The 26,610-nt window shown below is 37.6% G+C and overlaps 1 protein-coding gene across 3 annotated transcripts in view; it reads right to left on the bottom strand.

Moving 5' to 3' along the window:
- Ano6 (anoctamin 6) overlaps positions 1-26,610 on the bottom strand; it is a 201,842-nt gene that overhangs the window by 96,275 nt on the left and 78,957 nt on the right. For all 3 annotated transcript variants that reach the window (XM_046435890.2, XM_046435891.2, XM_046435892.2), the window contains one exon: positions 22,029-22,108. In XM_046435890.2, the coding sequence (XP_046291846.1) occupies positions 22,029-22,108 (80 nt within the window). The remainder of the gene's footprint in view (positions 1-22,028; positions 22,109-26,610) is intronic.

Here is a 26,610-nt window from a genome sequence, read left to right as displayed (position 1 = left end):
ATGCCTATGACATAATTATTATTAAATATTCCCTTCTAGTCCATCCCAAGGAAGCACTACTTATATTAAATGGAATAATTTCTGAACAAGCATAGAGGATATAGGGAAATAGAACTTTCAAATGATCTTTAAAATAAAACTTCCTTAAAAGGAATTAACTAGGGCTGGGGATGTAGTTCAGCAATAGAGTGCTTGCCTAGTATGTGCAAGGTCCTGGGTTCAGTCCCAGCATACAAACAAAAAACTAGAATAGATGGACAAGATTCTTATTGCTGGAAGATGCTGAGTTAAAAGCCTTACTGAGCTTTTTCCTTAAACTCACAGAGTTGTCATTGGGATTTTCATTAACATGGTTTCGATTTGGGGTTGTTTCTTTCTTTTTTTTTTTCTTTTCTTTGCTGTTTCCCTGCAGAACTTCCACCCCTTTAAAGTCTCAATTGAGCTTTTCTTAAATAAATAAGTAAGTGCACAAAAGAAAGGGAACAATGAAGAAAAGCCAAGCTGTACAAAGAAAAAAACAAAGTGAAAATGTCTACAGTGGTTGTTTTTAGACCTTCCTTTTCTAAAGGAAACCTTCATCTGTTCACAATGTTCTCACCTGGCAGGGATGACACTGGGAAAAGAAACATGACAGAGATTAAACTGGAAGATATTCCCAGTAGTGTTAGGAAAGATAAGGTGATAGATGAACTAATGCAAGTGGTACAAGAGGACATTTGAGAGAGAATGATTACCCTCCTGAAGGCTAAACTCTGAAGGTTTCAGCATCTCCAAAGCATCTTCTTTTGCTTTACTGTCCATCATGGATTCAATTTCCATCCGTTTATATAAAACTTTTTTGAACCTATGAGCATTTTCAGCTTGCACCATCTCCAGAGGAAGAATGTTCTGTAGGTTTTGGATCTACCACAAAATAGTTGTCTTAAATTACATTCTTAGACTTTTAAGAAGTAGCTCCTAATCTTATACTTTGGAATCAGCTGGAACCCAAAAAATCATGTTACAATCAGATGCTTTAGGATTTAGTGGACTTTCACAACATACTACCTACAGTTTTATTTTTGAGATCCTTTGTCTTTAGGAACAATAATTTTCACTTGCTTTCACAACCACCTGATCCTCCCTACCTACCCTCTTGTTCTTCTTCATTAACTATCTTTCATCTGTCTTTAATATTTTTATTTATTTTTTTTGTTTTTTGGTTGGTACTGAGGATTAAACCCAGAGGCACTTTACCACTGAGGTACATTCCCCCAAACTCGCAATCCTCCTGCCTTAGCCTCCCAAGTCAATGGGATTATTGGTGTGTATACCACCATCCCCATCCCTTACTTTTACCTCTTAGAAAACTCAACTCATTATGCCTCAAACATATTCACTGGTAGCTCCCATTTTCCAAATCCACAATTGTGAACTACCCCCACTTTCTCCATCAACCTATGTCTTTTGTGATCCAGGTTAGTAGTTCTTGAAATTGTATACTTTTGAATAAAGAGCCAATCTCACAACAGGTGACTCTCTTCTGAGAATGAACAGCAAAGAGTTTCATGGTATAGCTATTCATACTCTGGGCTGAAGAATATAAATAAGGTGTAGCTGAGAAGGTAACTGAGGTAATAAGTCTTAAGCTCTTTATTGGGTTCTTATATAATTCTTTTTCTACAGATTCCCTTAAGGTTACAATCTGTCACTCTCCTAGTGACATAGGTTTGACAGTCGACTAAGGGTTTTCCTGATAGGGCAAGATTTCTTTGGTGAGCTCTTCATCTTTCATAGGAGGTTTTCATTTCCAGTTTAGGAGCTGCCCCAAGTTATTTTTAGCCTTTCAGCTGCTCAGAGTTTGCAGAATAGAGTGCTGTCATCCCTGTAACTCCCCCCCCCCATCAACTATTATGTCCTGTGTACCTCTCAGCCATAATTTTCTTGGAATACTCCTCTGGAAATCAATGTTTGCAACTTCATTCACAATAAGAAGAAAAACCAAAGGACACAGTGCTCAGCAAAGAAAAGGATCATGGCAATGTGTATCCATTGGTTAATGTCTCATATAAATATTACTTTTCCCCTCCTTCACCTCAAAAAGTGGTTTACTAGAACAGCTATTCTTTGTGGTATAAAAATGAGAATCCACAGATTTATCTAAAACACACAAACACACATACAAAAAAAAACCCAAATGACTTATTTTGTCTATTAGACAATAAATAAAACCTTACAAAACTTTTCTCCTGTCAATTATTGAGAATTTAAGAAATGACATGCTCTGAAGAAATGAGTTTTCACATAATTATACCTTATGCCAATTAAAAAAGGTTAATTTTTTGTTCTTGAAATTCTCTTTAGTATGTATAATTTTTATACCTTAAAAGAAAATAGTAGATATAACATAACTTGTTATTATTATCTAGGAGTTCATAGAGAAGGGAACCCAAACTGAGAATAAAGGACAGCGACTTTGATATCTTGTAGATCTGGGTTCAAACTTCAACTTTGCTATGAACCACTAGCCATGTGCCTTTGTTTGCATATTTTCTCTTTAAACTAAATGTACTTACTTGGAACGGGAGGGGGTAATCATAAAAGGGAGGGGGGAATCATAAAAGGGCAGGGTTATCATGAAGATGACATGAGGTGATGCCTGTGAAGCAAGAGTACAAAACCTGGAACACAGGGAGCTCTCGCTGCATGGAAGAGGCTCGTGTTCTCTATTTAAGCATGTGACAATTCTTTATTACCAGCTGTATCTTGGGTGCATTCATGCACCTTGTAATCATCAGAAAACACATCTGGCTTTTTCTCTCATTCTCAGATTATCAGGGGTCACATCCTTTAGCTACCAACTTACCTGTCTTTCATAGGTATGATAGGACCCTATTTTTGTTGTTGTTGTTTGTTTCATTTCTTCTAGTTAGCTATAGACAACAGGATACATTTTGATTATATACATCATACATAAATGGAGTGTAACTTCTCATTGTCCTAATTGTACATGATGTGAATCACATCAGTCATGTAATCATGTATGCAGGGTAATAATGTCAGATTCACCCTATTATCCTGCTTATACCCCCTACCCTCCATTCACTCCCCTCTGCCTAATACAAAGTACCTCTATTCTTCCCTAGCCCTCACCCCCTTATTGTGAATTAGCATCCGCATATAAAAGAAAACACAGTAGGACCTTATTGTTTGCTGATTTTATTTGGCTTTGAATTGGAACCAGATTAACTGAATTTCTTAAGTTTCTTTGAACTTAAGCCTTAGTGCTTGGTTCTGGATGTCAGAGGCTTCTTAGCTGTCTTTAGGTTCTAAGAAAATGTGATTGATGTGATTGAAGTGGAGGACCCTTCCACAAGTGAATAGAATATGTTAAGAGTTATTGTCATTACCGTTAAATTGTATTCTACCCTTCTCCCAGCCTCTTTCAAAAGAACTTATGACATTTAGCATCAACGAGAATGAATAAAATAAGAGTAATGGTTTGTAAATGAGAGAATGAAGGCCAGAGAAGGTAGGAGGAAGAAAATGTACTAACCATTGGGACAACGGTAATTGTTGTGATCTTAACATGAAAATTGGCCCAAAGCCTCTTGGAAGCAGAGCAAAAGGGAAATGTGTTCAACAATATAGTCCCGTTATCAGAAAAAAAGGAAACATTCTTATTCTTCTGGGAGGTCAAAGTCTCAATCCCAGTTGTCATCCAGTAGCCTAACAAACAAAGTTCTTGGCAAGGAACTGGGGTTATAAAATGTATTTAGGTAACCTTTGACTTTTTAGTCTTCAGTTCTCATATCACTTCTATTTCTGGAGCACAGAGTCTACATTTCCCTCTGTTCCATCTAGTGCCAACACTTGGTCTGCAGTCTTGACACTTACGACCTAGACTACATTCCTATCCCATCAGCCTCTATGCCTCCAGTACTTACCAAACTCACCTCCTGCACATGGATGTCCCTAAACCAACATGCTCACCATGTCATTGAAGGGTTAAAATAACTTTAGCAATGCCCAGTGACCTCTAGTGAAAGACTGATTTTCAGGTGGATATTCAAGATACCTCATAATGTGATCATAGCCCACATTTTATAAACTATTAGTCCCTGTTCCTAACCCTCCAACCCAACCATCCTGTCTCATCAGATTTTCAACTATGTCACACTCCTTCCTGCCTCTACTCCTTTGCTAGAACGACTTCCCCTCCCCATTCCTTACCACCTATTTACATCTTATTTCTCCTCTAAAGTCCAGCTCAGTTTTTCACTCTTGAAGTCTTTTTAGCAAGTTGGCTTGGTGTTTCTTTTCCCCTCACTGTACTATTGCCTACATCAACAGATGTATGCTCTGTCTACCTCAGAAGGATTCCTGACCCTTCTTGGGGCTTGCAATGTTAAAGCCATTTTTGTAACAGCAAGTTGCTTTTTGCCTTCTTCCCTGAATTAACATCTGCACTGAAAATGCATGTGACTAACTTACTACACCTCAAGCCTCGAGTATATGGTTGTTTAATATTCTGCAAGAAAAATGGAAGCACCCATAGAGCACTGTTGTTACCCATTGAAGTACAACTGCCTCCAGGAAAAGTGCCTGTGTGGTTTTGAGTTGTGAGCAGAAATAGCTTCTGCCCCCCATGAAATGTCACTTTTTACTTGACAGATGATTGACACAAAGATTTGGGTATACAGACGTGGGTAGTTGGCAGATATTTTCCTGGGAATGAACAAAATGAAAGTATAATTTCAAGGAAAATAACTGATAATATTTATTACTAGTGATAAAATTCTAAATTTTCCAAGAACTTAGAACTAGAACTCCAGACACCTATGTTCAACATGGTGACTTGACAGCTTCCCAATAGTCAATGGCTTTTTCTGTCAAGGCTGGAGGTGATATTAACAAATGTGATTTTTTTTTTTCATACTATATAATGAAATAGAATCTGTAAGATCTATTTATTTGTAAGATCTTCGGTGAATCAGTGTTTTCCAACTGATCTCTATATGGTGGTAAAATCATGCTTAGGAAAAGATCCATTCAAAACTCAAAACAGCTTTTATAATGTTTGAAAACTTCATTGATATGCTTTCACATTCTACACTGCAGCCAATTTTTAAGAAACTACCACTGCTTGAGTTTTAATGTGGTAGCAAAGCAAAATATTCACAATTATTTGAAAAGGCTTTGAAATATTTCTCCCTTACCCAAATTCCTATCTGTATAAGACCAGGTCATTTTTAACCAAAACAACACATTCCAACTTTTAACTAAAGAAACAAATATGAGAATCCTGTTGTCTTTTCCTAATGAGACCAGAAAAATATATAAAGATTGGCAGGCTTCCTATAGTGTTTGTTTTAGAAAAATAATTATTTTGCATAAAAGTGTTTGTTAATATTCATGAATAATATAATAGCCATACTACCAAAAGCATTATACAGATTTAATGCAATTTCAATTAAAATCCCAACAACATTCCTCATAGAAATAGAAAAAGCAATCATGAAATTCATTTGGTAAAATAAGAGACCCAGAATAGCCAAAGCAATCCTTAGCAAGAAGAGTGAAGCAGGAGTCATCTCAAAACTACAGAGCTATAATAAGAAAAATGGCATGGTATTGGCACCAAAATAGACATGTAGACCAATGGTACAGAATAGAAGACAGAGACAAACACACACAAATACAGTCATCTCATACTAGACAAAGGCATCAAAAACATACATTGGAGAAAAGATAGCCTCTTTAACAAATGGTGCTGGGAAAACTGGAAATCCACACGTAGCAAAATGAAATTAAACCTCCATTTCTCACCATGCACAAAGCTCAATTCAAAGTGGATCAAGGACCTAGGAATTAGACCAGAGACCCTGTACCTAATAGAATAAAAAGTAGGCCCAAATCTCCATCATGTCAGATTAGGTCCTGACTTCCTTAACAAGACTCCTAAAGCACAAGAAATAAAAAGCAAGAATTAATAATGGGATGGATTCAAACTAAAAATCTTCTTCTCAGCAAAGGAAACAATCAATAATGTGAAGAAAGTGCCCACAGAGTGGGAGAAAATCTTTACTACATGCACATCAGATAGAGCACTAATCTCCAGGATATCTAAAAAACTCAAAAAACTTAACACCAAAAACATAAATAACCCAATTAATAAATGGGCTAAGGAACTGAACAGATATTTCCAAGAAGGTATATAATTGATCAGCAAATACATGAAAAGATGTTCAACTTATCTAGCAATTAGAGAAATGCAAATTAAAACTACTCTAACATTCCATTTCAATCCAGTCAAAATTTCAATCGTCAAGAATACAAGCAATAGTAAGTGTTGGCAAGGATGTGGGGAAAAGGTACATTTATACAATGCTGGTGACACTGCAAATTGGTGCAACCACTATGAAAAGGAGTATGGAGATTTCTTAGAAAACTGGGAATGGATCCACCATTTGATCCAGCTATCCCACTCCTTGGTCTATACCCAAAGGACTTAAAATCAGCATACTATAGGGATATAACTACATCAATATTCATAGGAGCTCAATTCAAAATAGCTAAACTATGGAACCAACCTAGATACCCTTCAACATATGGATAGATAAAGAAACCGTGGTATATATACATAATGGACTATTACTCAGCATTAAAAGAAAAAAAAATATGGCATTTGCAGGTAAGTGGGTAGAGTTGGAGAATATCATGCTAAGTGAAGTAAGCCAATCCCCCAAAACCAAAGGCCATATGTTCTCTCTGATAAGTGAATGCTGACCCATTACAGGGTGGGGGAATGTAGAACTTTTGGCAAAGGGGAGGGAGGGAATGAGATGGAGCATGGGGGCAGGAATGATGGTGAAATGAGATGAACATCATTATCCTAGGTACATGTATGACTGCATATGTGGTGAGACTATCGGGTATAAACAAAAATAAAAAGTTGTGCTCCACTTGTGTATTATCAAAATGCATTCTGCTATCATGTATAACTAATTAGAATAAAATAAAGAAAAATAATTATTTTGCATAAAAGTGCTTATGCTAATATTCATGAATAATATTTATTTACATTGTATTTAATAATTTAATATATACATAAATATATTAAAGTATTGATTCACTTAAATTATGTATTATTATTGGGTTTATTGGTTATAAATGAATGAATTTTTTTAATATTTATTTTTTAGTTATAGGTGAACACAATATCTTTATTTTCTTGTGGTGCTGAGGATTGAATCCAGAGCCTCATGCATGCTAGGTGAGCGCTCTGCCTCTGAGACACAATCTCAGCCTATGAATAAATATTTTTAAATTTCTCAGTTTTAAGTTCTAATATAGTGACTATCAATAGATAAGCCCACATAAAAAAAGGCTGTTAAGGGTTGGTACTTTATTAAAATAGAGTATAAAGTATAAGAACATAAAACATTTAGAACTGTGAATCTACACCATTTGTTTTGGCTCTTGTTTTTCATTATATAAATTATGATAATATTGTACATGTGTAATATAATGGCATATTTTTATGTACATATACTATCATCTCAATTGGAATACAATATTTAAGGGGAAAACTGCTTTTTGTCTTTAACCCACAACACTTAGGAATGTAACCCAACAGATACTTGAATTGACTTGAGGTAACATATTTAAGTATTTAATATAACCATTTAATTCAAGTTTTGTAATTAGGCTGCAAAGGACAATATTAAAGATCCAGTCTTGGTTTTTGAATGTTGCTCCATTTGGTTTTGAAAATTACAGGCTCCATTCCATCCCAGTAGATGGAAAATTCCAGACTCCCTTCTATTCTTCTAAGGTTTTCAATGGTTACACTGTATTACATTGAAGAAAAGTGATTTCCCTCTTATCTTACACATATAGTTTCCTCTTCCTAGAATTCCCTTTCCTTCCTCTCCCTGGCACCCCTTCTCCGACTTCCTTGGCTTAGGTTTCCTCCTTATAGACTCTCAGAGCACCTTCTACTCTCCTTAAATGTCACTTCTCACAAGTTTAATTGTCAGGTTATTTGTGTAATTATTTGATTAACGTCTGTCTCTCTCACTAGAATATATGCCCCAAGGGGACATTGATTGTGCCATTTTCCATTAATATTTCCCAGCAGAGTTACAGAAATATTAAATGGATAAATATTATTAAATAAATCAACTGAACTTAATTAACCATTTATCCTGTGACATTTTGTCATGTGGCAGATGAAGCAATGGAGAGGGGGAATTCCATTATACATCACAGAAGAAATGGCCTGATTCCTGTTTTTACAGGAGTATTTACAAAGTAGATCAGTGGGCGGCATGAGTGGTAACAGGGAGACTGAGCCCAATGAAGAAAGGGGGAGCAGCCTTCAGAAACCAGCAAGATTGGACCTTTAATATTGGGGGGACAATGGAGATAAGGAGAAAGGACAGATGGAAGCTGTGATTTATATGCAGAATCAGCAGATCTTGGTGATTTATCAGATGGGCTAACAGAAACAAGGCATCTAGGAGTCTCGGGTTGCTGGTTTGAGCAGCTGGGAGGATGATGATTACATTGAGTAAAATGCAGAGAATCAGAAGAGAAGATCAGGTAGGAAAGACCAAGAGTCTCAAGTTTTCTCCGAGTTTGGGGCTGAAAGGAAAATGTAAGTCTGTGAGTAGAAACCTGGAATTGTTAACACAGAGCTTTTGAGTGAGTGAGAAAAAGAAAGCCAGGCTAAGCTCTAACAAATAGAAAGGGCTTGGGTGGAAGGAGGAGAAGAGCAAAGGGGTAGAGAAGTAGCCAGAGAAAGAGAGAGATGGCCAACTATGGGATTATCCTGGACTCACTGCACCCTCAGCTCTTTTTCTCCTTTCCACTTTCCCTGCTGTACCCACCCCACACTCAGACTGCTGCTTACTTTCTGCTTCTCCTGGCAATTCATCCTCTGTACTCCCTCTGGACTGACCTCTCTATAACTGCACTGTCCAGCAAAACAGCCACTAGCCACTTGTGGCTATTTAATTTACATTCATTAAAATTCAATAAATTTAAAAGTCATTTCCTTGATCTTACTAGCCACAACTCAAGTGTTTGCACAGCTACCTGTAATTAGCGGTTACCCTTTTGGACAGCATGGAGATGGGATGCTTCCATCAATGCAGAAAGTTCTGGGGGACAACACTATGGCATTGCTATGCCTCTTCAACAATTTGGACTGTTGAATCCAGTATATTTACCTTCAATATTATCTTTCTCACTTTATTTCCTCCCACTTCCCTAGATCAGCTACATGCTCAATGAAAACCTCAATCATTTCCAGGTGAGTCTCATCCAGTCAAAAGGCTGGGTAAAGCCCTGATGGATACAGATTTAGATACAGATTTCAGTGCCTACCAAAATGTACTCTTCCAAGGTTGAGATATACACCACTTCCTTCAATAATACAAACTTAACTCAAATCTGGGTGCACATTATAGCCAACTTCATAAACTTTATACAAACATACTCAGGCTCTAAGCCAAGAGTAAGGTTAGCACAGGGCCTTCATGTTTCAAAAGTACTCTCCAGGTTAATTGTGATGTAAAAACAAGGATGAGAACTATGACACTAAGTGAACTTCTCCAGCACTCTAAGTGTCACCAGAACTCATTAAACACTGCACCCTGCCTTATACTCTATAACCATCCAATCGACCAACCAGCATTAACTGCACAACTAACATCTGTTAAACGATTAGACAATGCAGGGGACAGAGGTGAACAATGAGCCTAGTCTTGGCTCTGCAGGTAAACATTGTTTTGTATGCCTTTAAACACTAATAAATACTGAACTAGTGAATGTATGAAAATTTTTCTACAAAATCTAGTGAGGCTGATTGTGGTTTATCCAAAATACTGAAAATTTTAAATGCCTTATTTCTAATTCATTGAAAATTCTATTAGCAAGTGTTAGCAAGTACTCCACATCTTTATTTATAGACGGTGTTGTTGGTATTTTATAATATTCCTGGGTATGATTAATTCTCAACCCACTGATAATTTGGTATGTACCCAAGTGCCTGTAACTGTACTTTCTCAGGGATGCCAGGGGCCAATGCTCTTGCCTGCATTCTCAGAAGAATAGGGCCAACTTCTATGTTGATAGTGACTTCACTGGAAAGGGAATGAGAAGGGCTATGGCTGGGTTGAGCAATGTGGGGCTGTGGGTATTTCAGTGCTGGTTAGCCCTTTGCTTGCAATGTGCTGCACCAACTGCAGACATCCATAAATGTCAGAGAAGAGTCCTTGCTGTATTACTATTTTCTGAATATGCTTTTAAGATAGCTAAAATGTTTCTCAATCAGTGAGCAGTCACTGAACACCATCCTAGTGAGGAAGTCTACTGCCGATCTTCCTGCTTTTTATATATGAGGAAACTGAGGTACTAAAAGGAAAAGCTCCTTGCCTGTGGGAGCCTGAGAGCAGAGCTGCCTAGGAACGAGGGCTTCTGACTCCCCAGAGTTCCATCTCAGGCTCCGCTCCCTAGGGGGGGCTTTTAGAACAACTTCTTATTTTTAACTTTTTCTTCCTCTAGGCAGAAGTAAAAATCATGTTTAAAAGTCTCAGAAGTACCTCACTGCACTTGCCTCAATCTTCTGACTTCATATTTCTCATGACAGTATGTTTACCTTAATGACACTTGAGGCCGACAAATCAGGGGGAATGGGGAGGTGCCATCGACACTGCTAAATGATCTGTCAGAATTTCCATTCTGTTTTTATTTTAAAGGATGTGAACTTAAGATTTTACTCCAGCAACAAGTATGGCTCTGACTTGATATATTCCAATTTATGCTAACATCCTAAAGATCCATAGTACTGGTCTGCCTATTATAATTAATAAAGATGCTCTTTGGTAGTTATTACAACCTGTCAGTTCACATTAATCTACATTTCAAAAAGTGACCTGGGAGAAAGAGCTGTAAATGCATTTTCTTTTTGAAGGAGCCATTTGGGTTTTCTGGGTAAAAGTGTATATAGTAATTCTTTCCAGAGATGAAAGGAATGCATTTGAGACTTATAGTAAAGAGGTACTATAAGAGCTTTTATTATTATTATTATTTGTTGAAATTAGTGCAACTATAGTTAATTTGGAGCTTTCAGAAATTAAAGGATTTCAAATCATCTTTCCAAAGTCCTTCAGCCTTCCAAATTAATTAAGAGTTCAAAATATGGGAGGAACAGCTATAGTGGAAATCCCACTGGTCTCCCCAGGAATCCTGTGAATGCATATTGTGTGCGCAATTCCACCAGTTCTGCATTTCTCTTTAAATTTTCATCATTATTTTCTACATTCATGCTGTTTTTTAGGTCATGACATGGTCAGGTTATTTGACAGCCGACTCTTAACTTGAACTCGATGCTTTTGCTTCTGTGGGGTTTCCTGGCCATTGTTGGGAAACGCTTCCAGATGACAGACATCACATCTTTGTTCCAAATGCCCAGGGCTCCCTGCTTTCCTCACCCATGCTTTGGTCAAATTAATTTTGACATTCCCAGATAACAGATAGCTTGCTGAATTTCAAATGTGATACCTCGTGGGGCAGGAATTCACAAGGCATTTTATAGTCAAGGGTTTCTGAAAATGAAGGAATAAAACCAGGTAGAATGAACATTGATATTCAGAGGAAAGGGTTTTAATTAATCACATAATTTGGCTGCTGATAACAGGTTGAATGAGGAGAAAATATAAAATAGAAGCAATTCAGATGCATCAATGAGCCACATTTAACTCAATGGGGTGGAATATTCACAGACATACCCTGCCTTTCTGTCATTCTCCACTTCCCATCAATTACCAAGTCCTGCTACACATAAAACACACATGCCCTGCCTTTCCATCCCCACAGGCATGTTCTGGTTCAAGCATTTGTTTGTTATCTCCTGCCTGGATTGTTATCCATTAAGCCTGTCTACATTTGAACTCTTCCAAAGTGTTAGGTATTTTGTATTATGAGAATTTCTTCCTACTGAAATGAAATCTATTTGCTGTATTTATTTTCTATTCCTGGTCCTTAAAACTGTATTTCACACCTTCATCTACCAATGACTATTGTCTAATATTTAGAACTTGTCATGTTCTCACCTAAATGTCAGTATCCTCCACCATACTGAGCGGGCACCGAGAATGGCAGGTGCTGCTTTGCCAGTACTGAGCAGAAGCTGACTGTTGAAGACAGAGATAATGATGCATTCTGGATTTGCATTAACTTATATTTATTGCATGCACAATTCATACTGAACTTAATTAGCCAAATACCTAGTCATTCACGTGACTGGTCTTCAGTCTTCACTCTATGTTCTTTACTTAAGAAGCTGGTATTTATGAATCAGGGGCAGGAGTTTACTTTAATTCATATTGATTTCTGTCTCTTCTAGGAATTGATTTCCATCCATTATTCCACAGTCTTCCTAAGATCAATTGCCTAGATAAGTGCATTCTCTAGGACCACACTTCTTCATTTTGCATTTAAAGGGAGTTTTTTTCTACACACCTTGCTAAAATCAAAACACAAAAATGTCTGGCTTTCTCCTATTCTACCAATTACTCCCCATTTAAAAAAAAAAAAAAAAGTAATGTGCTCAGGTTGTAATGACTTTTTATTGAGCTCATGCTTGTTCCTGGTGACCTTTTTTCTAAGATTTACAAACCATCTCCTTAAAAATCTCATTCTGTGAGATTCTTGGAGGTGAATGGTTCAGTTTCAATGTCTTCATTTATCAAAACTGAGTCTAGTCCAACTTACTTCTACCCTAATCTAACCCCTATTTTAAAAACTTTTACATTTTCATTCTAGTGTTCTCTCCTATTCCAATATTGCCTCAAAATCACCAACTGTGGTTCACAAACAAATCTACAAGCTCCTGTAATATCTGATTGACATAGAATTTTCTCAGATGTGAGATTTCAGCCCATTTGGAATAACCATATTCCTTTCTAAAACATTCTTGAGCAGAATGGGTTTCTAGAGTCCTTCCCCTAGGCTTTGACGATTTCAAGTTTGTACCACTCCAGCCTTCCCCTGGGCTTGTTCACCTTTACCGGTAGAAGAGACAGAAGTAATATAGAAGCTGACAAGTTGTTTTCTCTGTCATTTCATACCATTAAACTGTCTTCTTTAAACTGAGGACCTATTACTGCATCTTCATCATCTAGCTTAACTCAACAACCAAGCAATCAATTCATCAATCTCTTCTTGCTAAACATTTTTTTTCACAAGCTTCAATTCACTCTGGACTTCAACATTTAAAAATTAATGATGGGGAAAAAAAATAAAAGATTGGAGTGTTCCAGAGGACTGTTAGTATAGTTAGCATTTTGAATTAAACTGGCTGAAGGGGGTCTGGCCTGGCTGGGCCTAGCCACCTAATCATCATTCACAGGTTCTCTAGGAAAAGATATTCTGCATCTCAAAGAAGTGACTTGGAAAGAAACTTCTGAATAACAACCTTTGCATATAACACTGCCTACTTTTGCTCATACTCCCCAATCCTAACAAATCCACAAATCTAGCTTCTGAAACAGCCATGTACAGAACATAAATATTCCTCCATATTCAGATGAATGTACAAAAAGCTTTCAATATTGAAATGCCACACGAATTCCAGTCACAAGAAATAGGCCAAATGAGCAATTCTGACTAGCCAGTTTATCTTCGATTTTATTTTTCCCTTTTGAGAGTTCTTTTTCCAAATTAATATTCCTTTGTTTGCTCTTTTGGGGGTGAGATTCTGTTTTCTTTTAGTTTGACAAACTTAGTGCCAAAAACATAAGGCAAAGCCATCATATTTCTGTTTACAGAAGGCAAAAAATGTAAGTCCAAGTGAAGAAGAACTTGAGTGAGAGAGCCCTGTCCTGTCTTATTCCCACAATTCCTGACCCTGAAGATCCTGAGAGTTTGAGACATACCATAGGACTTTAGTGGAGCAGCTAGTATTAGTGAGAAAGACCTTGGAATGACCATGAAATAAACTGAAATATTTTTCAAAAGTCCCAGCAAGAATTCAGTTACCTCAGCAATAACCAAAATAAAGAAGTCTGGATTGCAAAACAAAAGAGATTTAAACAGACTCTTGGAACTACTTTGAAATAAGACCTGACCAACCACTTTGAAACAAACCTACAAATTAAAATCTGCAGACCTGTGGGCAGTGACTGGTTTCCCTCTCATCCCATTCACACCACCAGGAAAGTGAAGAAGATTAATGTTCCCCCTTTTTCACAAGCCACTTTCAGACCATTAGTCTCCAATGTCCTTGGGAGAAAATTCCATTTAGGTCTATGTGAGTACAATATATCCCCAGAGTTTGCTAAAATTTATCATCTCCAACTCATCACTGCTGCTTCTGGACACTGAAAATCCAGTCCGTGACACACATTTCGGTCTCCACTGTGTCCTCCACCATGCCAGAAGGAAATACAGACATCCTGCAGGTAGAATGTGACCAGAACACATATGTCCCAGGAGCGTGGCTTCTTACCAATGCTCTTATTCCCCTTATACATTAAATGCCACGGACCCCCCAGGGCCCTTGTCATTTCTTGAAAAGTTCTTTTTCTAAAATTGCTTATTGAAAGATCTCTCTGACACAACTACATTTCCTTCTGAAGTCACAAAGACCTCTGAAGCCCTTTGTCTTCTTCTAAACACTCTGCTGATTCTTCCTTCCTTTCCCTCCTTTCCTCAGATTGCATTCCATAGCTCATTCTTCCAATACTTCACTCTTCCCATCATGTCCATCCAGGAAAGCTTCCACTCTGGTTGAAGCCTGCTTTCTTCTTCCTGTGTCCGAGTGATGCCTTCCTGTGTAAGAGCAGGGAAGTTTGGGATCATCAGCCTCATCTAATCCCTTATTGTTGTCTAGAAATCCTAGAACTTTTTTTCCAGGTTTTTGCAGTCAGCCTACTGCACAAGTCTTCAAAACCACTTCTAAGTTCCTTCTCTTCACTCTCAGCAGCTGGTAACAGGAGATGCCTGTTGGGAGCCCTCAACTTCTCCCTATGAAGCCCACAAACCACAAGTATTGGCCTCTACTCCTACGCCGTGAGAGACACTGTTCCTCCTACTGAATGTTGACCCTTCTACCTATACCCTGGAAACCCCTCCACGGCCCTCTTCAGAGCTACTCTCTTCCCTAGACTCAGTTGCTCCTCTTAAATGGATCCTTCTTAAGCTTGCTCACATTTCTCCATCTGATAAAAGAAAATCATCCTGGCTCTCATTCTCTCCTCCTGTTCTATCTTTCTTATTCTCTAGTCCCTCAATGGCACACTCCCTAAAAGAGGTTAGCATTTTCTATTTTCTTTCTCCTGCTCATTCCACAATCCATTCTAACTTGGATTAGAGTGACATCCAAAACACTGCACAAAAACAGCTCTAAGGATACCAGTGACCTCGATGCTTTTCAGTATTTATCTAACTCAATGTCTCTCAAATGGGGCAACTTTGTCCCTGGGGAATATTTGGCCATGACTAGTTGCCATTCCTTCCCCAAGGCAGGGAACATTGACATCTAGTGGGTAGAGACCAGGGATGCTGTTAAACATCCTACAATGCACAGGATGACACCCTCCCCATCCCCACCCACAACACATTAATTCAGACCAAAATTTCAGTGGTGCTGAGGTTGAGAAATTGTGATCAAACTGGATCTTGCCTCCTTCTAGGTGTGAATGTCCACATCTATGGCCACCTATGGACCAGACTCCATCCTTTCTTGTCTTCTCAAGGATATTATTTAAAAAATTATTCTTTCCATTCCTGCATCATCAACTTTTCTCTCCCTACAAATTTTCTCTCCCACTTTACAAACAGGAAGTCCTGTTACTTTAAAACTGAACACTCTTAAACCCAACTCTTCCTTCAGATACTGCCTTCTTTCTCTGTATTCTTGTCCAGAGGAAAAAAAGTTCAAAAGATTAAGATGTTACCTAAAATTCCAGATATCCCACTCTTCTTTTGCTGCCTGTTTTCAATCATTCCTAATTAGGATTTGGTTCCACCACTAAACTTAGATTTCTCTTGTCAAATCCTTTTCCCCATTGCCAAGTCTAATGGTCATTCCCTTCTACTTTTCACTTCTTCATCTTGGCTCCTAGGACTCTCTTCATCTTCCTCCTACCTCCATGACTTCCTCTGCCGATTATTCCTCTTCTTCCTGACCTATAAATATTGGGGCCCCCAGGGCTCAATCCAGAATCTCTATGTCACTCCCTTGTTGCTTGTCCATAGCTTTACACACTGTCTACCTGCTGACAACTCCCAGGTCTCTGACTGAACCTCTCTTTAACTCCAGATATATATATCCCACTGCATTTTGATCTCTCTCCACTTGGATGTTGCAAATTTTGCATATACAGAACAAAATTTTTAGTATCATCTATTTCTCTACAAATTGCTCCTTCCAGTCTTCCAAATCAAAAGCTTTTGTCAAGTCATCCTTGACTGCTATTTCTCATACACTGCACATCTGCTTTGTCAACAAATCTATTACTTCTACTTTCCAAATACATCCAGAATTGGAATGTCTCACTACTACTATAATGAACACTCAGCCACCACCATCTCATCCTTCGATTCCTGGAAAGGACTAATAGGCCTCCTTGCTTCCGCATAGCCTATTCTCAGCACAGCCAAGTGATCCTACTAAAGCACACAGTCAGGTCACCCCTCTGCTCAGAACCCTCATATTTATATAAAGATAAATAAATAAATAAAAGTATATATATGACACTCAAAAGTCTTTTACCCTCAAATGACTTCCCAACTCAGAGTAAAACCGAAGTTTATTTAAAGTCCCCAAATCTATTATTCTCCCTATCCTTCATTCCATTCTGACCATACTGGCCTCCTTCCATTTTCCCAGACACATAACAAATCCCTCACCTCAAGTCCTGTGTTTATGCCACTCCTGTTTGGAATGCTTTCTCTGCACATTTCCAAATAGTTAGCTCCAGCACAACTTTCAGGTTTTTTCACTTGGCATCTTCTCAGTGAGATATGTCCTAAAAACCCTATTTAAAACTGTTACCACCACTAACCAACACACCCATAAAATCGCTATTATCTTTTTCTAAAGGATTTATCAGCTGACATGTTTCATTTCTTCCTCACCAAAATATTAGCTCCATAAATACAGGTATATTGTTTTCTGTATGTTAACTGTACTACTTAGGCACTAAAATAGTAGACATCAAATAAATATTTGTTGAGTGAATTAATACTTTAACTCTTCCTTGAGATCAACTGCATTTTTTACCTGGTTGAATATAATCAAATCTGAATCTCAGGGAATTAGCATTATTTTCTATAAAGTAATATCTTCCCTCAAAAAAAGGAGTCCCCCCCCGCCCCCGGCAGAATTTCAAATGAGAATAATTACTCCTTGGACCTGCTTCACTCTGTGCAACCATGATTATAAGGACTCGCATTTATTCCACTTTAATCCTCATCTTCCTAAGCCTATTTGTCTATCTAATCTTTCTAAATCCTAGGGTTTCTCATCATCTGTCTTGGTTTATGCTATTATAATCCTAATATTCTTTTGCCAGCTCAAACTCTTCATTATTTACTCCAAATCTGGTGGAAGCTAAACAATGAAAAATATCAACTAGCATGAGATTAGAGATAAGAATATTCCTGCTTCTAAAAAGCCAGGAGAGTTATATATAAAGCTCCAGTTCCAGAAAAATAAAAAGGAGATATTAATGATGAGGCATGGATCACAAAACATAAATTTTTAGCCTCTCCTTTCCTTCCATGTGTTTCCACATTGACCACAGACTGGGTTCTGATGGTGCAATATCTCCCAGCTTGCCGTAAACAGATTCAGTGCTGCTAGATCGGACTCCTTTATCCACACCCCACCCTTTGTCCAGTGTGTGCTCAGTCTGTCAGGTCCTTCTGAGTTCCTAGGTCAATGCCAATGGAGCCAGGGTATTTTTAAAGAGCCCTGCCTACTACCTCTCCAAACTTGGAGTCTGTGGGTTCAGCCATGCATTTTGGATAGACTCCTTAGATCTCCTTTGCTTTTAACCACAGACCTGGGATTGGAAGCACCTGGGGGGCTATGCATCACCTGCATGCAACCACGTTGCAGAACATTTATCTGCTCCATTGCTATGTGGATGGCTCCCCATCTTCAGTTTTAACCACAGAAGCCTATTTCTTTCATTTCTACTTCTAAGTCTGCACTCTGTGAACCTGAGTCTCTGGCACTCAGTTCCCAGCCTCGTTTTGACCAATCTCCTTTCCCAGAATCTTCAGATACCAAGTCTTCTTTCATCCCTGTTCCCGAAGGATGGCCACCACTTACATGCTTCCAAGAGCATCTAGCTGTGCCACCACTTTCCTGACTAGATATCTCTTGAACAATAGCTTTTGAGAATTATAATGTGATGAATTATATTTCATGAATAGGACAGATCAGATAATATTAAAGAAGGTATCAATAATGACACAAAAAACTAGCATGGGAAAATGCTGATGATATTTATAAAACAAATTTTCACTGTGCTTAAACAACAACAAAACTGAACTTGGTATGGTGTCCCACCATAGCAATGTCACAAGTTACACTCTACTGCCAGCACTCAGCCAGGCCCCTTTCACCTTGACTCCCTCCCACATATCCACCTTACCTATAGTTTCTAGTTTCAACATGTCCCCAACTCTTCACAAACTCTGGGGTAGCAAGATCTCATGCATCTTACACCCACATCTCTGTTCACCTTTTAATATTCTAGCATAGTTTGGCTCAACTCACTTGCCTCAGTCTGTAAAGGAGAAGGGGAGGTGGAGAGAAGCAACAGAGGTGGCAGATAATCAATAGACAAATCTGCAGTGAGTTTGAGAAGAGGTCAGTAGAAATGCTGCCTGAGAACAAGGTTGGCTGCCATCGCTGGGCACATGGGGCTGACAAAAACATTCATCTACCCAGGATTTATGCAGACTCTATAGCAGTGCTGGATGTGGACAGACCCAAGCTGGGGAGGAAAACTTAGATTGGCTTATGACACCAGTGACCTAGGATGTTCAACTGGCACTGCTCTCTCAGACCTTATTTAAAGTGAAATAAAAACAGAAATTCTAAAAAACAAACGAATAATGATAAGCATTTTATTGTCCCTGTTGGCCAAACTATATAAATACGTCCTGTTATAGAAAAACACTAGACTTTTGATCCTTCTAAAATCTGAAGTACGTGAGGATAACGCCTGAGTAAACACAGTCTATGCCCTTTTTTATTTCAGTTCAACTCAGCAAACTGCAGTTGGACCTTCCAAAATGCCAGATGGAGAAAAATAGAATACTGATTTTCCAGCTCCTTTTATTCTTCCTAGTCTTCTGTTTTCAATTCTGCTTTGCTCTGGGGTTCTCTTGGCTCCCTGGTTCCTATTGTAACTCCCATTTCTGATTTTTAAAATCTGATTTGGATCAGCTTACCCGACTTTCTCCTGGCATGTGCCCAGCCGGCCTGCCTGCACAACTGGAGCCACCGGTTTCACTGGCACTGAAACCTTCTGCCTACAAAAAGGGCTACTCTCAAACAGAATGCAGGATTCCCTGGAGCATGCTATTCTCAAGGGACTTCCTCTGTGTCTTCTGTTTGTTTACCATGGAGACAGCAGTTTAGGTGATATATGTTTACCATGAGACCAGGAGTACACGGGCTATAGTGATGCTGAGGAGAAAATACAAGCAGCTATTTATATGCTACACAAAGATGTGGCATGTAATGAGCATCGGAGGTGTGAAAAACCTATAAAATAAAAAGAAAAATCACAGATTCCTTCCTGAACATGGTATGAACACACAATTAGAGACAGATAACAGCCAGGACAGAGAAATGGATTATCAATTGCACGTATGTGGTAATCACGATTAACCCATTAAGTCCCAAGTTTTCAATTTTGTGACTATGTCAATGAAACTGACACAGGTGAATTAAAATAGACTGGAAATCAGAATATAGAGTTTATATATCCTTTATATTTTTTTTCATATATGTATATATTTTTTCAAATGTTCTAATCATTTACCTATTACTTTGCTCAAAAGACTAGACCTCTAAAAACAAAATAATTACTTCTAACTTACTGTGAGTGGTGCATATGTTGCTCAACTTAAGTTTTTATAGGTGTTCCACACCTGGGGCGATGGGATAAAATGGCTTTTAGCTCCACCAGTGTAGTCTAATGAAACTACTCTCGATTATTCTTGAGGCATGATACTGGAAAACAAAAAAGTGGGGATTTAGCCTAGGAATCTCCCCAGCTTGGGTGTGCCCAGAGTCATTGTTAAAATAAGTCTCTCAACAGGGTGAATATATTCTGTGATCCTAGTCCTACCTCTGGCCATTCTGGCTCAAACTAGCCAGTTTCCGAATGCCAAAAATGAAAATGTGGTCGTCAAGAGGATATGCTAAAGGTGGAGGATGTTCACCAACACAGCTGAACCAAAAACGCCACTGAGGGAAGCTGAACTCCAACGTGACAAAATACCAGAACCTGTTCTTGAGAAAAAAACACTTCTATTCTCACACAGGAGTTTTGTGTGAACTACATGTGTGTTTACCAGGCACACCAACATCTTGTTGCACACATTTCTTTTTAGATTAGTTTATGTTACTTAAAGAACATAAACAAAATGCAGTTAATAAAAAGAAAAAAAGGAGGCACCAAGAGTTTGTACCAAGAGCACACTCAAATGTGAAACACCTGTGAATTCTGCTTTTGGACTCTAACTGCAAAAAGTAAGAAAAGTCACAAACTGCTCTGCTTCTTTAAGACACAGGAACACTGGTGAGCATTCACAATTTTCCTCCACTGAAAATCACTGAATATAACAGGGAAGTCATTGAATACTATGTCTTTTTATTATATCCAAGTGATTTTCACAGTAGGCAATCTGCAAGTACGCCACAGGAGCCCCACACTTTGCAATAAAATGGCATTGTGGATACAGTTTTATGTGCGATCCTTTTCAGTCCAGGGCACTGTCTGGTTTCCTTATTCTTGGTCAAATTGAGTGGGAAATCCATAAAGAGGGAATGAGAAGAGGAAAAACACATAATGAGTTCTTTTTTTGCCTTTATCAATAACAAAACCATGCTCTGTCAATTACTGAAGTGGTGAATGTATATCACACTTTGAAAATAAACTAAAAAAGGTTTTTTGCATTGCTAAAGCAATTGGTAGACAAGCCACTGGCAACAGGAACAAAAAAAAAATCAGTAAATTCAGGTGGATTCTGGCTTGCTTTACCTACACGTATGGTGCAATAATGTGGCACATGAGTCAGAGAAACACTTCTTTCCCATCCCCTTTCTCCAAATGAGCCTAATATAAAATCTATTTGGTAAGGACATTTTTCAAGGCATCCTATGTGCTTAATTTTCTTTAAACAAGGCATTAATAAAATCACAGTAGCATCTAATAAGATTTTTAATTCCTTAAGGGTAGGAACCATGCCTAATCTTTAATGAGTCCAATTGAGTAGAAGCATTAGTTTGCCTCTTGGTAGGAAACAGCAACAGAATAGTCCTAGTCCTACGAGGCTGTATTACTGCAGGTTTCAAAAGGAAATGAGAACCACACTGTGTTCACTATAAATGACTGGTAATGGTCAATGTACCTGTCTGTGCTTGGTAAAGACTGCTTTCCAGAGCAAGCGAGCACAGAAACTGAGCACAAGGGTATCAAGGAATGAAGTGGGACCTTTGGAAAGTCATTGCTAGTTTATTGCAGAATGAGTTCCTGTTTGCAATTGCATGAGCAGTGTGAAGATCAAGCCTACAGTGCATGATGCTGAGATACTGAAATTCAGTAACCTGTGCCCCAGGGACACCAGAGCATTCTGAACACAGTCACTGCCACAGGAGGATTTTATGCCAGACCTGGAATCACTGAAGAACAGAATTCATTTAAAAAAAAAAAAAAATCTTTTTCCCTACTTTGTAAAAAAGTCTCTGGCTAGTTAATACAAATTTAAGATAAAGTGATAATACTCACAAACTCCGGGGTTCGGAAATCCTGCTGACTTTCCAATGATCCAAAATTGGGAACAATTGTCTGTTCAAAGTTTTCCAACACTGAAAATAAATAGATAAGTAGATAAATAAAGCATGAACTTTCATTGGCTATATACAGGAATGGGGCAACTAAAAATTGTCGCTCTCTTACAGTTTTACATTATTTAACACTTTCAGTTATCAGAAACACTCGAACCCTTCCACAGCTGTTTCATCCATGGGATAATGCCATATTGGAAGGATATTAGGTCTTAAAATTCCCCAGACTGTCTAGCATGGAAAATCACTTAGCTTCTACACAGCAATTAGATGTTATGAGTCTAGCTAAGAAACACTTTAGTCTACTAGTGCTCTTTTTTCTGCAATTTCTCAAAATACTGATGGGGAGTCATTCTGGGTTAGCAATTTTAAAATATGTTAGAAAGCAACATATGACAAATATCATGGGAATCAAGTAAAATTTTTTCTAGATCATTTTAAGAAACTTAAAAAGAAAACAAATTAATTTTATCTCATAATGCCCCAATTATCACTTGAATAAATATCTAAAAATTGTTAGCAAACTATCTTTACATTTTTCTTGGACTAAGTCTTAGGAAATCAATGAACTTTTCATATTCAAAGTGCATTTCAATGCAGGCTAGCCATATGTCAAAAGTTCATAGCCCCACATAACTAGTGGCTACAATATTAGACATGTGCAGTGTTTAGAGGGATAGAGGAACCAAATCCAGTAGATGCATCATTCTTTAAGAGACTGTTCTACCTTGTCAATAAGTTATAGACAGAATAAAAGAGATTATTCCAGAAAAAAAGACACAGAGAAAACAATAAAATCATATATCATGTGCAGTTTTGAGTTAGATACTGATTTAAAGAAGTGTAGGAAAAAACATTATGGGCTGCAGAAATAGCATGTGTGAGGACCTGGGTTCGATCACTAATGTCACAAAAGTTGGGAAAACTTGAATATTGGTTAAGTGTAAGATTATACTAAGGAATTATCATTAATGATAATTGTAACAATATAACTTCAACTACATAAGAAAATGCTCTTGATTAAATTTAAAGACATATTAAACAGTTAAAATATAGTTTAATATTTAAATCAATTTAAATAGACATTCTCATTTATTAATGGGCCTATATCTCTTCAACAGTCAATGACATGAAAAAGGGATGAGGTTAAAATTTAAAGAGTGCTGCTGTAAGCCCAGCTACCCAGGAGGCTTGTAGGAGAATCATAAGTTTGAGGCTGAGGTCAGCCTTGAAAACTTAGACCCTGTCACAAAATAAAAAAGGCTAGGGATATAGCTCAGTGGTAAAGCAGCCCTAGGTTCAATCTCTAGTACCAGCCACTCCTTCCAAAAAACAAACTGAAGAGTATTAAGGGTCATACAACTGCTAACAGTATGTGGTCCATGACTGGCCCTAATTTGGACAAATTAGGTTTAGATTCAGAGTCCTGGCACATTTGAGTACAGAATAGGTATTAAAAGAAATTGTTTTTAATTTTATTGTGTGGTATTACCTTAGCTTTATAGTGACTTCTTTTAATACAGTCTATTTTTTAAAAAAAATCTATTAAAGGCTTTTGTGAAAGAGAGGACTGAGTTATCCTCAATCCAAATAAATTTCTCCCTTCAGTGACCCAAAAGGTGGCTAAATATCTACAGGGGACATCTGTAAGAGATCTTTCAGTGACTAATTACAAAACAAAATATCAGCCAACAATTGAGCCCATTCAGTTACCAAATCCTTGAAATCTCAATATCTCAATGACATTTTAGGTTCAAATTGATTCTGGGAGAAAAAAAAAAAAGATACTTTTTTGTTCATTTAACTTATTTCTTTGTACCTATTATGACCTGAAAAGAAAGGCCAGTAGAAATGATAGCACAAAGAAGTGATTCTAACTTTTTTGAAAATCTGAGTTCATCAGAGGACCCCATGTGTGAACCAGAGCAAAAATGGGAAACACAGAAGCAAGCTGAGGCTTGACAAGCAGCAACCAAAGGCAAGACTGAGGTGCTCACCCCTGAGAACCACAGGAGGGCTACAGCAATTCTGCAGTGTTACACTTGAAGCATCGTAACATAATAAGCTGATTATTCCAACAGCAGAACAACAGCTGTCCAAGATAATTACATTCCTGCAGACCACCTTTAAAACTTGCTAAAATGTGCTTGTGTATATACCAGGCTATAGGAAGAGTTTTGTAAATTGGTTGTGGAGCTTGGCTTACATCTAGAAGATAAGACCTCACCCTTTTTATAGCATCAAGAGAGTGACAGGAGAAATTACATCTGTGGTATATTTGATGCGTTGTTTTATGGCATATATATATATATATATATATATATATATATATATATATATATATATGCATTATAAATGTAATGACGTGACTTCACTTTGACATCTTATCAGGATTCCTGTATGAATGTCTGATGTATCTATTATGTATCTGGGGTCAACAGATGGATAGAGCTACTGTAGTAGGTTTTTTTTTTTTTTCTTTTTTTTTTTTAAAGAACAGGCTTAAGAAAGTATGCATTTTGCCTAAAGACAGAGGCAAAACAAGATGTATTATCCAGATGTTCTATCAAATGAAAGGCATCAATGCAACTTGAAAGTATTTGTGAAAGAAAATATAGAACTATTGACAATTTTAGTTATTCTTCTGTTAATGGAAAGTAACAGATCCACTGGTTCATGTCAACACAAAGGAGAACCTATATTTGAGTGAATAAAAACAGAAATGGCTTTATTGTAATAGCACCTGGGAAGAACAAAGCCTCAGCTCATGACCTATTATAGCACAGAGAAGCAAATGATTTATGAAGCTAATATGATAATTACACTTCTACTACTGAGGGTTCCAGCAAATGACATTCTCATTTCTGGTAAGCTAATATAGCTGGAAAATAACTCCATTTCTCAGGGGAAAAAAGTCAAAATTAAGGTGACATTTGAGGTCTTTTTATTAAAACATGCAAAATTAGGGGGGAATCTTCTGAAAAAGCAAAATGTTAATTTTCTTTCTTTGTAAAAATCATTTTTAATATATTTTGGAATGTGTTTTTAGTACCATCACTATGTCTTGACTTTATACAACAGAAGTGCCACCTTGAACGGCATCACCATTAATTTATTTAATTTCATCCTTTGAAACATAAAAAGTATTTGGGACCTCTGTGTTAGCATAGTTCATCAATAGGCTGACTAGAGGACTAAAAGCTAGTTTTTCTAATATGATGTGAAAAAACTTTGGTCTTGACACATCGATGGAATTTTGAGCGGATGCACAATGAAAGGGCAAGTGGAAGTCAAGTTCAACAAATATTCCCTGCCTATCGTCTCTGTTGCACAGGCAGGGCATTTTAAGATTTAGGAATACCAAGTTTCCACTTCCTAAGGAAAGGAATTCAAGACATGATTAATGTTAATTTCAGCACCATTTATAAGTACCAGGCTAGACAGATATACAGAGTGCTGTAACAATACTATCAATAGGCTTACTACTGGGAAAAATCAATACTTGGAGATTTATGTCAAAAGAAACCCGCTAAATGTCTTTCTTCTCTTTCTAGATTTAATAATAAATTAGTCAGGTACAGTGGGGCACGCCTATAATCCAAGGATTCTGGAGGCTGAGGCAGGAGGATAGAAAGTTTGAGGTTAGCCTCAAAACGTAGCAAGGACCTAAGCAACTTAGTAATATCCTGTCTCAAAAAACAAAAGGGCCTGGGAAGGTGGCTCAGTGGTTAAACACCCATGGATTCAATCCACATCTCCCCAAAATAAAAACAAAACCCCCAAGCAAAATAAATTAATCATACATCAATTAGCTAAAAATGAAAGAAATGGAGAGCATATTTTAAAAACTTTCTCAATGAAGTTAGTATACTAAGACTGAAGCAATAAAATCCTTGGTACTAGTTCTGGCTTACTTATTTGGCAATCCAAAATGAAGGGTCTGACAGACTTACCTAGATGCTGGGTCATATTAATGGGTTAATAACAGGGCATTGTAAGCCTCACCAGAAATCTGTGGTTCACATGTGTATTTATTTGTCTACCAATTATAAATGGAATAAATTAAAATTTGTTATCCCAATTGTGAAATACAGTGATAACCTGTACAGAAAAGTGGATTACAAGTTTAATATAAACTGGCTAATAAAAAGAACCATTATCTGCAATTTTATAACAATCTATTGCCCAACAGAAAACACAAAAACGACCTCTCAGTAAATTCATGATGCATGATAAATAGTGCATGATAAATAGCGCCCTATGAATGAAGATAATCAGACTCAGGCACCCTCACTTTATCTAATTTACAGTATCAGCATGGCAGCTGGTTGAGTTCAGCTGACTTATTTATTATGGTGATTGTACCATAGAAATGATCAAAGATAGAGTGAATATATGAGAGGGAGCAGCTTGGAGCAAAGGGCACCAGGTATGGACTAGGGGAATCTAATGGGTCATGTTCTGAATCTCCAACTCTTTAGCTGCATGATCCTGGGTAATGTTTATTATTAGTTTATTTGCCT

The sequence above is a fragment of the Marmota monax genome, unplaced genomic scaffold (assembly GCF_021218885.2).
Source record: "Marmota monax isolate L192 unplaced genomic scaffold, Marmota_monax_Labrador192_F-V1.1 WCK01_AAM20220418_F8-fsc00012, whole genome shotgun sequence".
Taxonomy (NCBI): Eukaryota; Metazoa; Chordata; class Mammalia; order Rodentia; family Sciuridae; genus Marmota; species Marmota monax.
Note: the sequence above shows the minus strand (reverse complement) of the source record. Positions and strands in the feature narration are given on the sequence as shown.